Source organism: Neopsephotus bourkii, unplaced genomic scaffold (assembly GCF_033783945.1).
Source record: "Neopsephotus bourkii isolate Nb327-2 ecotype Australia unplaced genomic scaffold, CSIRO-AGI_Nbou_v1 NB_1760, whole genome shotgun sequence".
NCBI classification, from domain to species: domain Eukaryota; kingdom Metazoa; phylum Chordata; class Aves; order Psittaciformes; family Psittacidae; genus Neopsephotus; species Neopsephotus bourkii.
This window is the reverse complement of record NW_026902234.1, coordinates 3085231-3100531: the sequence shown is the minus strand read 5'-3', so window position 1 is coordinate 3100531 and position 15301 is coordinate 3085231. Positions and strand designations below refer to the sequence as shown.

Genomic DNA, 15301 nt, shown 5'->3' with positions numbered 1-15301 from the left:
TTTTCCTCTCCAGCTTTCCGCTTCTGTCTTTCCTCTTACACTAACTATTAAGAAAAAAAATGTTATTTATGTGGTTTTGAAAAATATTCATGGCTCAACTGCCACGAGGATGGAAAATTAACCAGATCTAGAAGGCCAGCACTTAACCAGATATAAAAAGCAGCTGCAAACTAAGCAAATCCTCTCATTCCTGTACTTCAGGTTGTCTGGGTTTTTTCAAGTAAGAAGAAACACAACAGATTAGGCAAAGATCTAGCACTTTGCTTAAAATATATCCAGATGCTTTAGCCATCACTTCTGGGAAGTACTATACTACGAGAAAACATTACCTGAAAGACTCATGTCCTGGAGTGTCAATTATCAGCATGCCTGGAATTTTTATGTTCTCTCTGTCAAACTAATATTTCACAATATTAGTCATCTTGTAAAGATTACACAAGCAAAATAGCAAACTACCTAAGAGCTGGCAGCAGTACTGACAGCCTTCACTTCAAAAACACGGATACACTTTAAGAAAAGCCAGCACCCTCCGTAAGCCAGATCAGTCAAAGCTCATTTCTCTATAAAAATATTAAGTAAATAAAATGATGCAGCACACTCCCCATGGTATCAAGCAGCCATAAGCTCAGCTGAACTTTGTAAGACAAGGCAGCCTACAAAGGGAAAAGTAGTTCTGACTAGTGAGATTCATCATCCTTGTCTTGGAAGAGTTCCTCCTCCCCACTTGACATTTTTAATAAGCTGAATAAAAATCTTGGTAAAAGCCAACACTACCAAGGTTTTTCAGTCAGGCGAGATGGAATACAGAACCCAAAACAAGCAATACTGAACAGTTACTATTTCTGTTACACAATAGAATCCATCACCCAGGGACTGGCCCAGTTTCAGCGCACACAGTAAAAAGGTAAGTTTTAAATAGAAAAATGCACTCAGTTTCCAAAGTCTCAAATTACAATCAAAATGTTGACGAAGAAGCAGTCTATGTACATATATGTACTGTCTGGAGCACAGTAAGCACTATTTGTGTATTTTCCTGAAGAAATAGCAATTCATTAACTGAAACGAAACTTTATCAACTAAAATGAAAAATGAGACAACCCTCTTTTGGCAGAGGGCACAGGAATTCAAAAGAAACAATCAACTCCAATATTAGAGATGAGGTAAAAGTGCATCTGCCCACACCAGGAAATCTCACAAGGCCTTAACTAGTTTGCATTTCATATCTAAAAAAGCCCAAAACCCACCATCAAACAGTCTTTAGTGTGCTACAACTTACGTTTTTCACCATCTTGGTTTGTTCATTAATAGCTTCCAGGGGAACATTCGTCGCACCAATCTGCTGCGTGATGCCACCAGCTTCACTGTCCTGCACATGAGTATGGCGGAGCTACAGACAAAAAAAACAAAGGAGCAGAAACACTTACATGTAAGTGGCTAAGAGAACCTCTGAGTACACTTTAACTATATCTATTTTCAATCATAACAAGCACATGTATAAGCAAGATGCACAGGCAGTGCCTTCACATTCTATATCTTACCTTATCTAAAATTTTGGTCTTGCCTGTGTCTACATGCCCCAGGACACAAATAACTGGTGCTCTAAGCTTTTCAGTGTTCATGTTTTTGCTGTTTTCAGCTCGTCGCTTCTATGAAAGAGACATGAAAATGGGTGAGTATAAATCAAACCCCACAGCTCGCCTCACATCTTGACTTGATTATATGCATACATAGAGTTAATTGTGGGCATTCAACTTTCAAGGCAACTCAAGGTTCATCACCCCTCTTTTGGCAAATAAAAAATTTACAACTAACAGTTAAGGTTTTGGTTGGCTGGGTTTGGTTACAGCCTAGTAGACTAAGCTGTTATACCCATCAACATGTAGCTTTGTGGATGGTGCTTCCTGAATAAGCATCTCAGGTAAGGAAACCAAGGACACTGGCAGCCACAACAATGCTGAGCAATTCACAAGTACGTAATTTAAAGCTCTACAATATCTATGTGTAAAGGCTAAAAGCCTCTTTCTCCAGGAGAGAGTGAGGTGGAGGGAAACAACAAAGAGCACATTCTTTGTGATCAAGTTGTCTAAAACCAATCACTTCATCTTCAAGCAAAACCAAGTATTTTTAATTCTTTAACACAAAATCCAGACCTACTTAAATATTCATCACGACACAGCCATCATTCTGACAAATACAGTTAAAAGGCTTTTCAATGAGCTGAAAATTAAGCTGTTTCCTATACAACACAAGAGTCCAGCAGTTCAAGTAAAGCTGTATCTAAATACCTCAATTCTCCGTTTGGCTTTGTCATAAGCACGCTCTTCCTTAGTGCGATCATCATCAGAGTCATATTCAGAATCAGAGCTAATTTCTTTGCTAGGCTTTTTTTCCACAGATTGTTTTCCAATTGCTTGGGAATCTGCCTCTCTCTCATCTGAGGTCTTTTCATCCTCATCTTCACTCCCTTCACTATCTTCAGATTCTTCACTCTCTTCTTCCTCATCTTCCTCATCTTCCTCCTCCTCCTCTTCCTCGTCCACTTCGTTTTGTTCTTTGACTTCAATGTGAACAGGCTTGCTCTCTATCAAAAGAAAAAAAAACAAAACCTTAAGTAAAAATGCTTTATTAAATTCACCCTTGTAGGGGAGGGGAGAGGTCACAAAAAAAACCAACCAACCCAACACAAAACGCAGAGACTCCTACAGAAGAGTGAGGACAGAGAGTAGGTTCCACTCAAGAAGCCCTAGTCAGGACTGTTTTTCAACTTTCCATATAAAAAATAGTGTTTTATGTTCAGAGCTGCTGACTTGTGTTTAGAATCTGTGCAAGCAGTGTGTTCAGGGTGGAAGGAGGAATGACATTATCAATACACCTGCATTAGATGTCATTTGCAAATATGGAGATGGAATGACATTATTTAAAACTCTGGGTACTTGATAAAGGAATGAATGCACCAACACCTTTAAATGCCAGAATACTCTAAATTCAACTAAATATGGATTTCTGTGCATTACTTATCAGGAATACACATTTAAGCAGTAGTAACAATCAGAATAAATGGTCTCTTTTGCATCTTGAAAAAAATCTCAAGGTTTTCCTAGACTGTTCAGAGAAAAAATATTTTCAGGGGAGTCCTTCCATAAACACACAAAAAGAGCTATCAAAATAGTAATTCTTTCTTTAAAAGCTTTCCATTTATCATGCTGGCAAAATCAGAAGAGACAAGCTAATGAAGACTTTAAAGCCATGCATTCTCTTCCTTAGAGAGCTACTAGGAGGCCCACTGCTCTTAGAGATTAGTTACGTTTCTTTACTATGCTGGAAGTCCACCAACTAATACGCTAATTCCCAGGAAAGCTCATTTCCTGGATTACATCAGCAGATCCTTCCAATCAGGCAGCCAGAAGTGGGATGTGAAGCTCTCTCCAGGACGGTGACACCACATTAACGTGGTGAAGGTGAGCAATCCCTAGTACACAAAGTAGAACAGTCCAGCACCAGAGGAACTCATCTGTGCTGAAATAAAATCCCTACCACTTACATATACATATATAAAGTATTACATTTGAAAATACAGGGGCTCAGCAAGTCAATAAATACTTGATTAACAGTCTTTGATCTTAAACAACAAAGACCCATCATGGAAGTACTAAGAACAGGAGCCAACTCCTGTTCAGGAAGACTCACAACAACAGTTTTCACCACCACTGAAAGAAAACACCTGGACTTATCCCTGCATTCTTGCACAGCTCTAACTTCCCCAGAAACATTCCTGTTGGCTGCACACAGAAAACTGGCTGTGGCACAGAAGTGCAGGAATATGAATGTTCTGACAATTCTTTCTTTCACACCTGTCTCTCAAAGCAGCAATGAGAGGAGGCAACAAGAACTTACTATAACGCATGCACACTAACCTTCACACCATCTTAGTTCCCAGGTTCTTTGAGAAGCTGTCTCAAAGGTAGTCTCCTACATATTGCCAGGTTTGTGTGGTAAAACTGTTATAAGCTCTGGAATGGTTACCAGAGAAACACAGTACCAGGTAAAAGGTTTCCCAAAACTCCCAGAAGTGTTTTAAGCACAAATTAAGAGGAGAGGATTTCTACTCCCATAAAAACAAACAAAAAAAATCCAGTTATGTTGTTATTACACATATTCCATGTAGTTCCAAAGGATCTTCTTGAGCAGTATTTGTGTGGTTTCTGAAAGTTCTGCCTTTGAGAAGAGGACCGTGTACCTCTATCGTCACACTTGCCTCACAATTTATCTAAGGAGGCAGGGAGAGAATCTAAAAACCATACTGTTTTCTACAGAAACAAGAGACTCATCAGCCCAAAGAAGCCTCTTAATTGGAGAAAGCATCCATTTGGTATTTACATGCTTACCTTTCTCTCCATCTTCATCACTAACCATAGCTTCCCAGTCATCCAAACCACCATCTTCTGTTTCTTCTTCTTCCTCCTTCTCTTCCGAAACTAAGAAAACCAACATTAAAGAAACAGTCCAGCAACTTAAAACATTTTTAGAATCAACTTTGACATACTGACAACTGTAACTTAGGAGTTTGCTGCTACCATAACTCTATCAAATTATCTCCACGTTGCCTAAGCAGAAAATACTGCATACTAAAGAAATTATCCTCAGTTCTCTTCACAAAATCATATAGTGCTAGCACCTTTGCTTAGCAAAACACGGCTTTGAAAGACATAGCTAAACTGCTCGTCTGGTTCCTGTCTGCATAGCAAGCAAGTACCTGCACAATGCACACCGCACAAACCTCTGCAACACTCCTTTAAAAGAGCTGCCCAACCATTAGCCATGTGTAACAAAGTGACAGAGATTCATAGAAGAAAGGAAATGAGTTGGGTTGCAGCACTGATTTTAATTAATGGGAAAGAAAAAAGCTGCCCATAAAAGTGCAACTTTGGGACTCCCAGTACCTTAACATAATTATACTATGGATTGCAGAAGCATTAAATATATTCATTCCAGCAGGAATTAATTCAGATAATATAAAGATAATCCAGCTCTTCATAAAGGACAAATGGGGGGGGGGAATCTTTTAACCTTCTCCAAAAGAGGCATTAAACTATATACATTATATATAGTTTAAAATATATATAATATACAACATTATATATAAGCTACATATAGTGAGTGTATATATATGCAAATTTATAAAAGATGTATAAAAATACATATATACATTTCATATATATATATATATAAAAAAAATGTTGCAGCACATGGAGTGTCATGGAATTTCAGCTCTTTGAAATGAAGAGAAAGTTCCAGACTGCTAAAACATTAACTGTAAACAACGTTCTGCCAGTAAGCCTTTCTCTTTTACAGCAATGGATAAGTTAAGCTAGAATTAGAGTACACATTCAGCTTTGTTTTCAAAAGGCTGGAAATTTTGTCAGTATTTATCTAGCTTAAGCATAAGGGTAAAAACTGAAACAGTCTCCTTGCTGAGGAGGAAGTCCAGTACAACATGATTTTGCCAAAACAAGTATTGTGTGTAGGCAAAAATGAGGACAACAATCACTTGCTGGGCTGATACTCAGTTCCATAAGCTAACCCATATCCACTGCATTCAGCACTTGTGAAAACAAAACATTTGGAATTTGTACAACCCCTGTGAATATTGCAGTATCAATACTAGACACAGTGTATTTTTTCCCCTATCCCTGCTTAACTGCTGATAAAACAGCCTTTTAGAAAGCAAATGGAAAGTCAAAGAGAGCTAATCATAAGGCACTGAATCGGCTTGAAACAGTTGCCTAAGCCAACTGAACACTGCAGTTCACCAAGAATGAGGGATCTTTACATTCTCATTTTGAAGCTTTATGCCTTTTTATTCCATAAAATTCCATCAATTCCTCCTTTAGCGAAAGGAAAAAAACAACCCAGCAACTACTTCAAGAAAGGATGGCCACTCACCCCCCATCCAACAAGGAACAATACCTACCATGCAGTACTGCCACAAAGTCTAATGGGGTTTATTAGCATTATGACTAACCTGGCTCTACCGGGAGAGGAGTCTCTTCTTCTACTGGTGGTTCCAGTTCTACAGCATCTTCAGCTGGGGAAGTCACCTCCACAATTTCTGAAATTGCCAGAAAGCAAACTGGTTGCTACATCCTTCCAAAGTGCAACCCAAGTTACACATACAGCTTCACACTCAAGCTCTATTTTAAGTTGTGCTATTATTACAAGTAAACAAAATCTGAAATTATGTAACACCAAACAACTCCCACTTACTGAGTTAAAACAAAAGTTAGAGCATGTGGCTTATTTGCAAAACATCTGGCTTTCTAAGCAGTTAAATAGGTTTATGCAATAGGTCCATTATTGGCTAAGAGTACTACTGTTGCTTTCAAACATTATAAAAACCCTCACTTTCTTTAGAAGACAAGGGAAAATGAAGTAATGAACTACCCACTATTGCTCTACTGTTCCATATGAAAAAAAATCAAAATCACAGATATAATTCTGTTAAGCACTGTTCTCAGTTCTTTACACACACTCCTTAAGTGGTAAGCAGCCACACAACTTCTGCCAAGTATTAAAAAAACCCAACAAACCCAGCTAAATAACAAAAAATCCGATTCAAAGAGGTTTTGGGATTGTTTCTGTTTGTTTTAACTCAGGAATAGTCTTCAGAAGAGCCACAGTAACAGCCCCACCCCAGGAAAGCTACAAAGCACAAAAGTAGAAAGTTCAACACATTCAATCAACACCTAACCAGTGCAAGCTCTGTGAGCTACTCACACCCTGGAAACTGAAAACTGCTTTTATATACAAGAAAACAAACAAATTGCCTCCAACTTAAAAGTACTAAAACTAAGATCAATCCCCTCTCATCCTGGAACATCAACTTAGACTTAATTGTAAGTTATTACTCACACTACATTGTATTTAACCTACACAGGCACACAAAGCATTCAACCTCACCATTGTAAAAAGCTTTTACATTCTGCACATCTCCAACATTTAGAAATTCTGAAGGAAATACTGAGGCTAAAGAAAAGAAGAAAAAAAAACCCACCAAATTAATTTTTTTTTTTAAACAAAACAAAGTGAGCAGCCTTCAAAAGAATTTTAAGATCTTAATGCACCAATACTTGCACATGGGGGCAGGGATGTCAAAAGAACCTCAGAGGCACCCTGAAGTGCCACTGGTTTAGGATTAGCTGACTTATTCCACAAACACTTCTGGAAAGGTGACTGATCTATTAAGTATCCCCACATGCAAACCACACCTTCTTTATTTTCTGGCTGCTGCTGCTTCTTTTTCTTTTTGTCTTCATATATTGGCCTCTTCTTTGGCACAGAGTCTTTGGATGGCACTTCAACACCTGCAAAACAGAAATTGTTAGAAAGAAAAATTGAGGCGACTAGTTACCAAACATAAGCTTTGGTTTAAATGAGAACATGCTTTCTAGAACTTCCTAAGAGGAGGAAGGCATTGGAAAGTAGGTTCAATGCATATTTTATCTTTTTAAAAAGACTGATTTTCAAAAGCTGCAAAGCTTGAGCAAAGTGTAGATCTTCAGATACCCTGAATAGTCTCAAAAAGAAGACAGATAACTAAAGGGAAGAAAACAACCTGATCCTAAGACTCCAGCTTTGAAGCTTTTCTAGATTTCATGCACACACACACACAAAGCTTAACAGCATGTGTCAATTTAAAGTCTGCCATGGTAAAACTCTCTTAAAGCCAGTCTGCCAATCACCCCCATTTCAGAAAATCTGGAGCAGTTAAGAGGCACAGCTTTTAAAAGCTTAAGGTTGTTCAGTAGATAGCATTTTATCTTTTGCTCAGTGTTAGGGAGGGGGTTGTCTGTTACTTTTAACAACATAGACAGTTTTAGGTATTAAGATATGCCAGGTTCGATTCATCAGCTTCATCTTCACCTGTGACATTGGAAGGGATTCAGTTAAAAACAAGAAGTTCAGTGCAAAAACAAATTAATAATTCAATTACTGCTACATCTTCTAAAAATTCCTTTAGGTAATGTGTGACTTGCAGTGTATATCTGACAAAAATCCACTTGTGGCAACACACAAATAGAAAGATTCTAATAGCTACAACAACTCAAGATAAATGGCCTTTGTGTGTTTTTAAGAGCTCCAAACACTTTACTAACTACAGAGATTCCTACCCTTACACATCCACCTAGCAGAAGTGTCAGATAGTGTTCCCCATAAATACAAAGGATACTCGGAACTCAAGGACTCATTTCTTTCTTTAGCCACAACTTACCAGGAACAAATTAGTATATGAGCTTACAACACACTGGATACATTTATTTCATTGTAATGGAAACACTATATTTGAGGGTAAAGCCGGAAATCTCCTGTTACACCCTTTTCCAGAAGCAAATGCAAGAGGATAATATACTGTCCCCATGGACTAACACCACAAAACAACGCACTTGCTTAAGTGAGCATACGAATTAACTCACGGTAACGCAAGACCTGCAGTACAACCCATCTGCTTTTCTTGGCCTCTGGACTAAGCGATGGAAGGAAGCAATTTCTCATAAGTTCCTTAAATGACATCTTTAAAATGCAAGTGAAATATGAAACATATAAAATATATTAAAAATATAAAGTTGGATATTTGAAGTGTAAGATGAAAATATAGACATTTAATCCTACTTTTAAAAAGGGGAGTGTCATACACACTGCCTTCCTAGACAACAAAGGAGCTTCATACAGAATTACTTAGAACTAACCCCCTAGCTCCAGATAGAAAAAACATACACAGAGAAGGGGTATGATTTACTAGTAGTAGTAGTAGTATTAAGCTTTATTGCTTACCCTGAGCTTGAAGTAGTTTAAGAGTAGCCTCCGCTCTGGCTCTTGCTTCTCGTTGAGTTTTTGTTAAAAGTTTTCCCTCCTTCTTTAATCGCTCCTTCCTCTCTTTTTCCTTCTGTTTCTTTCTTTCTTTCCTCTCTTGCTCTAATCGTTCCTAGAAAAAGGTTAAAAAAAAGGCATGCAGAAATGTTAAAGCATGGTTTACACAAAAGCTGGCCACATACATACTGATAAGAAACATATGAAAGACTAATCCACCAACTGCACCAGCATGGGGATAGGTTAAGATTACCCTGAGGACACAATAAAAGAGAGGGTAAGATACACGGTACCTCCTCTCTGCGTTTTGCTTCTAGCTCCTCCAGTCGTCTTATGCGCTCTTCCTCCTCTCTTTTTGCCCTTTCCTCCTCCTCTTTCATTTTAGCTAAGGCTTCCTGCATAGCTTTAACTGTGGCTTTACTGGGACCCTTTTTCTTCTCTTTCTCTTTTTCTTCTTTCTCACCTTTCTTTTTTTTCTTGTCTTTCTTCTTTTTGTCCCCCTCATTGTCATCAGCTACAGAAAGAGACAGCAAACATTCAAAGATCAGAGAAATTCTAAAGATACTCTAAATACAATTAATGTTTCAAATATAGTAAGTAACATGAAACAAGAAACTATCTAAGCACATCATAATGAAAAAATTAAACTCTCTGAACTTATAAAGTCAGGGCCTGAAGTCTTAAAGTAACAGAATAACTGGGAAGTGAAAAGTATGTTTGCAATACAGAACCATAACCACATACTGCAATGAGAATTTACCATCTGGCTCTTGTTTTCCCATGTACCTGAACAAACTATAGGCCACAAAAAAAAGCCACATGGGAGCCAACATAAAGAAGCAGAAAAGGCTATCATGTGTCTAGTATTCCCAATTCAGAATAAAGCAACAAATCATCTTCAGTGTGTGCCAAATCTCTGGCCTTATAAAAGCTACAGTGTTTAAATTACAGTTTCAAAAATCACATTACAAACCCTCTGTTGCTGCAGGAGTCTTGCCAGCGGTTGCCAGGCCTTCAGAAGCCTTCTCTTCAGGCTTTTTTTGAGCTTCCTTTGGCTTGGCTGGTTCTTTACCACCTTCCAGTTCTTCCTTCTCTTTCTGCTTCCTCAGTTTGGCTTTTTCTTCCTCACGTTTTTTCCTTTCACGTTCTTTTTTTTCTGCCTTCTTCTGAGCCACTGTTTTCACTTTGAATGAAGGTTCATCATCATCATCCCCACTTTCTGCAGCAGGAGCAGACTTCAGTTTCTGGTTTTTCTTTTGTCCTTTTCTAGACTGGGAGATGTCATCTGATTCATCACCACTCTCACCTGTAGACACTGCCCCTGCACGGTCTTTGCTTTTCTTAATGTTAGTTTCATCTTCTTCTGACAAGTCATGCTTTTTATTTGACTTCTGAGTTTTCCCTTTGCTTTTCTTAAGCTGTATTTCATGATCATCATCATCACTGCCAGAAAGCATATCTTGTTTTGCTTTCTGAGCTTTTTTAGATTTTTTATCTTTATCTTCCATTTCCTCACTGTCGTAGTCATTTTCCAGGTTGGCTTTTTTACTCTTTCCTTTCCTTTTTTTGTCTTGTTTTGATAAGCTTTCTTCATTGTCATTTTCAACCTGGTAATTAAACAATTCAATAATCAGCCACGAAAGATTACTGGCTATTGTGAGCTAAGCAGAAGCGCTGAAAGATGTCAAGAGTGACTTCTCTTACTGAAGACAAAGTGTGAAAGCAGTAACTATTCCTGCAAAGTGTACTATGCCTCAACCCACAATTAAAATTTATTCTGATCGGCTTTGAGTAATTATTCTGGTAGAATCTCTCACCAGTTACTTTACTATAAAAATATAATCAAGTATAATTAAAAATACTATACTACAAGACTAGAACTTTCCTGGGACAGAGGTGCCTTGTATTTTACTATGTCCTATTAATGAGCCCACTTTCCCCTCAGTGTTCACCTTTCCTGTAGAAGGTTCCCTGTCAACTTTCCCTCCTTGCGCCTCTATTGACAGTTCTTCCAGCTCCTTCAGGATATCATCTTCACTAAAATAAGAAAAGTTACGGTACTTAAGTAACTGAGTTCTTGTTAAATGGAATAAAATAAGACAGAGAGAAAAAAAAACCCGCAAGCTTACTCAAAATCTTGTTTCTTCTTCTCTTTTTTCTTTTTGCCTTTGGATTTCTGAGGCTCTTGCTCCTTTGCAGCTCCTGCACCCTCTATCTCAGCAGCAAGGGCATCAATATCAATATCATCTTTTGCACTAAAACACGAAAGAAAAGTAGGGTTATCAAGAGTTCCAACGTTAGGTTTATATAAGAAGAACCCATCTGCATAGAACAAAAGCTTCAAAATGTAAAATTCCAATGAACAGACATCAGCATCACAAGGGGAAACCCCACATTTAACAAACCATTATACCCTATTACCTTATTCCACCCAGTAGGACAAAAAGAAAAACCCTTACACTACTTGAAGGGAGGTGGGACAGTGAAATACACCTCTCCTGAAACACTGGGTTTGAAAGGTTAGATGTGAGATTTTTATAAAACTTCCTGGAAAAATGTAACTAGACTCTTTCACTTTGTTCCTCCAAGAGATAAATGGTTTAGCCCTTGAAGTCACAGTAATGACAGTAGGTGTCATTAATAGTAAAGCAGGCCCCACAATCAATGCCTAAAAACAAAGCACAAATAGAAGAAAACTTCTAATTTAATAAGCAGAGTTCTATTTAAAAGCACTTATCTGCCCCTTTAAATACCCGTTAGCAGACAAAAAAATCTATTGTATATTTATTTAGCAAGTGGAAGCTCTTCACAGCTTCCAATTTGTAACAGTTGCCTATGCTTTGCTCTCAGACTGAAAAGTTTTATCTTTCAAAAATAAAAGTAGTCACACAGAGGAAGAGCTCAGCCTCAAGCCAGACTCTAAAGCAGATCAGAAAAAACACCAGTGCAGTTGGCAATCAATCCTTTCTACTACTTACTTTTGCATCACCTCTCCCAAGCCTAAAGAAAGCCAGAAATTTCACGAGACACATGAAATATGCATCCTTCCTCATTAGATCTCATGATAGCAAGTTTCTCTTTCAAAAGCATTTTCTAACCTCTCATCTGCAACTAAAACAGAAACGGGGGGTTTACTGTTCTTTATCAATATTTGTAATTCACATACACTTTTTTCTTGACTTGTACCACAAGAATTGAGCAAAGACTAAGCCTAGTGTGCAGAGGTTTTTCCACCTAACCACACTCACTACAGTTGTGAGAAAGAAGACCTACCTATTCCCTCCTTCATATTTAGAACCCTAGTATTCAGGCCAAAATTGGTCTATTAATCAGTATTATTTTACTAGATCTTGCAGCTTCAAAAAGAAACTAAATCAATATGCACCTAACTCCCTCTTCAATACGTGGGCAGAAATGTGTTATCTTGCAATCTCACTGTCTCAATTATTACCAACCACTAAGGGCAAATCAACCAAAGACTGACCCACCAAATACCTGAACCTATATCCAGAAAATAAAATAAGATTTCTTCCAAATTCAGAGCCTCCAAGATGCCAGCAAATTCTGAACTACCAGAACCTCAGCCTTGCCAATTTGCAAGCCCAGGAGCTGAATAATAATGAAAAAAATCTTTTGAAGATCCTGAAATTCAGCAAGCCTAAGCTGTACTTCCCTTTGCAAAAGGAGTGGACTGAGAGAATAGTTTTACAAGTGAATGCTGACAGTCTCAAACTCATTTTATCCCAAATACTGGACATAAGCGAGTCACCCAACACGATCTATATGTGACAACAGCACAAATAAAAAAGACATGGTGGTTTTTTTTGAAAAGGCCAAGACTGACTGTTTCTACTTAAGATGTTAAATTTTCTTGCTTGTAGACTGAAGAAACCAAATAATAAGCACCACAATGAAACACCTCACTGTACATCACCTTTATTACCAGAAATACTCTTTATTTCTAGTCAAGAGAAGAAAACCCACACCTTAAATATACCTAATAGTACTACTTCTGTGCTGAGTAATACATTTATTTGAGAAATGTGACTCTCTAATAGTTAATGCCTAATTCCCAAACCAATCCCTACCACTTCAAGAGGAAATAATAAACTTTTTGGCTATTTCCATCTTAAAAACAGCTGACTTGATTTTTCAGCAACTTAAGAGCTGTTTTTATAAGCAATTTAACTGGCTGTGCACCAGCAGTAGCATAGACAGCCAAGATAAAAATGTCACCTAGAGTTAAAGCCCTAATACCAAGCTAACTACATTACATCCAGGCCTACACATAGGCCCCTCATTTCTTTCTGAATTAAGAGCAGAAATTCAGTTTATTCAGCATACTTGCTTACCTCCTTTTACTTTAGGAGTTAATGGAGAATATCAAGTCAAATCCAAGCTTGAAATAGTTTGAAGAGCCCAAAATACAAGCTCCACCACTACTTCTTCCATAGCTGTACTGCTTCCACTACTGCAGGATCTTAGCCATATGGCTTTACAGATACTAAAGAGCCAAGTCTTTCAACAGCTTATATTTTACACAGATATTCTCAAGGCTGACTTTTCACATAGCAATTTTGCAGAAGTTATGTCCAAACATAAACCACATGGGTTTTATGCTACTAGCAAGGAGGATGCTTAGAGTTTTCCAGGATATGGCCTTTAAGGGGTGAGGAGTTATTTGTTTTCAAATCAACACATTTTAACTGAACCTTGAAGAAAACCTTTCTGTGGGGGGCAAAAAATCTCTGGAACACTTTAAAAAAAAACCCCAACCATAAGCAGTAAGCTTTAACACCCACCAGCTAGAACAACTTAGGAATAATAATGAAGACTGTTCAGCTGTCATGATAGTGGCATAAATACAGTACAAGAGCCTTTCCAGCCTTGGCTTTCACTGCTTAACAGTCAATGGTTTCCAAGAATCATAGAATGCTTTGTGTTGAAAAGGACCTTAAGATCATGTAATTCCAACCCTCTGCTTTTGGCAGGGAACAGCTTCCACTAGACCATGTCACCCAAGGCTCTCTCCAATCTGGCCTTGTACACTGCCAAAGAAATCTACACTACATTTCCACTTCCTAAGAAGTGACACAGTACGCTCCGAACATTTGAGCCTCAATGAAATGAAAGTAAAATTAAGGCTGCACATACATAAACAGCAATATATATAGTTACAATTCTTAAGAAATGTAAAGCAAGAACATCATTGGAAAGCTAAGGAATTCAAATACTGTCTTCCATTACTATGAGTTTGTTCCCATACTGACCTTGAATTTCCTTACCTTTAAATACTCTAATAATACTCCACTAGGATTTCATAATAAAAGAAAGTTGAAAATAAGACTGAGAAGGTGCCCTCCCTCTCTTCCTGAGTAATTCTTAAGTCATAAGGAACCCACTGCACTTAAGGTATCTAACAGGTGAGCTTCTTTCCTGTTGGCATTGGAATATACAACTAGGAACTCTTTCCTGTAATCCTTTTCAAGCAGTCCCCAAAAGCACGCTTCAGAAACCCAAACACTCTTGTAGGAACTTCCTCCTCCAAAAGGTCTCCACATAGCCTCTCTTGCCCCTCCACTTAGCCTTTCGCAAGGGTCTTAACCCCAACACTAATAGTACCTGATACAGGAACCTGACAGCACCACTATCCTCAAACAGTTTTCAATTCTGACCTCAAATCACTTTCACATTAAGACTTTACCTACAGACTTCAGAGCCTTGCTACCTTGGGCCATTCAAGCCCATAATGCTTTGGGCTCAAGAGAGGCTTGCTGTTGACCAGTTCTGCACACCAAAATAACCAAGTTACTTGCCTGATTTTCTTTTGTCTATTTCAGAAGTGAGATCTGAGCCACCTTTTCTCACTCACATACATTCAACTCCAGCCTCTAATTTTGCTGCCAGCTATGAAGAGAGTTCTGGTATTGCTAGAACAGCATTTCAGTGCAATAAATACAGCAGGAGTTTGGTGTGTACACTTCACTCAAACCTAAACAAACAATTTTCAAAACATTTAAATGGCCACGGACATTCCTCCCTAAAGAGCTGTGCTTAATACAGAGCAAGCTATGCAGAAAAAGACACAGCAATCAGGCTATTTAAAGGAGATGGCAGGAATCAATGACGAGTGTGCAGAGATCATGTTATTTCAGTTACCAAGAAAAACTGTTTTTCTTTAGAATCACACCACTGACTAAAAGTCTTCCCCTACGCAATTTCACCGCCTTTTGCCATTTAAGCAATGTAACACTTCAACGTATTCCAAAACTGTTTAGAAGTAACATACAGAAATATTCACATAATTTATACTGAAAAACATTGACCTTACTGCTTTAGAAATTACATTAAGAAATCTCTTACCCAGAAGAGTTCCAGTAAAGGCTACTGAAAACCTGCATTACATTGGGAAAGCCCTTATGAACAGATTCCTGAA

General features: G+C 38.0%; 1 protein-coding gene across 1 annotated transcript in view; it reads right to left on the bottom strand.

The window, feature by feature from the left end:
- Positions 1–15301, bottom strand: part of EIF5B (eukaryotic translation initiation factor 5B) — a 37975-nt gene that overhangs the window by 10981 nt on the left and 11693 nt on the right. Inside the window, exons 3-14 of the mRNA XM_061377892.1 lie at positions 10995–11120; positions 10818–10902; positions 9839–10472; positions 9159–9379; positions 8830–8980; positions 7266–7361; positions 6023–6109; positions 4386–4475; positions 2286–2581; positions 1539–1646; positions 1277–1387; positions 330–397 (exon numbers count right to left, since the gene is read on the bottom strand). Coding sequence (XP_061233876.1) covers positions 330–397; positions 1277–1387; positions 1539–1646; positions 2286–2581; positions 4386–4475; positions 6023–6109; positions 7266–7361; positions 8830–8980; positions 9159–9379; positions 9839–10472; positions 10818–10902; positions 10995–11120 — 2073 coding nt within the window. The remainder of the gene's footprint in view (positions 1–329; positions 398–1276; positions 1388–1538; positions 1647–2285; positions 2582–4385; positions 4476–6022; positions 6110–7265; positions 7362–8829; positions 8981–9158; positions 9380–9838; positions 10473–10817; positions 10903–10994; positions 11121–15301) is intronic.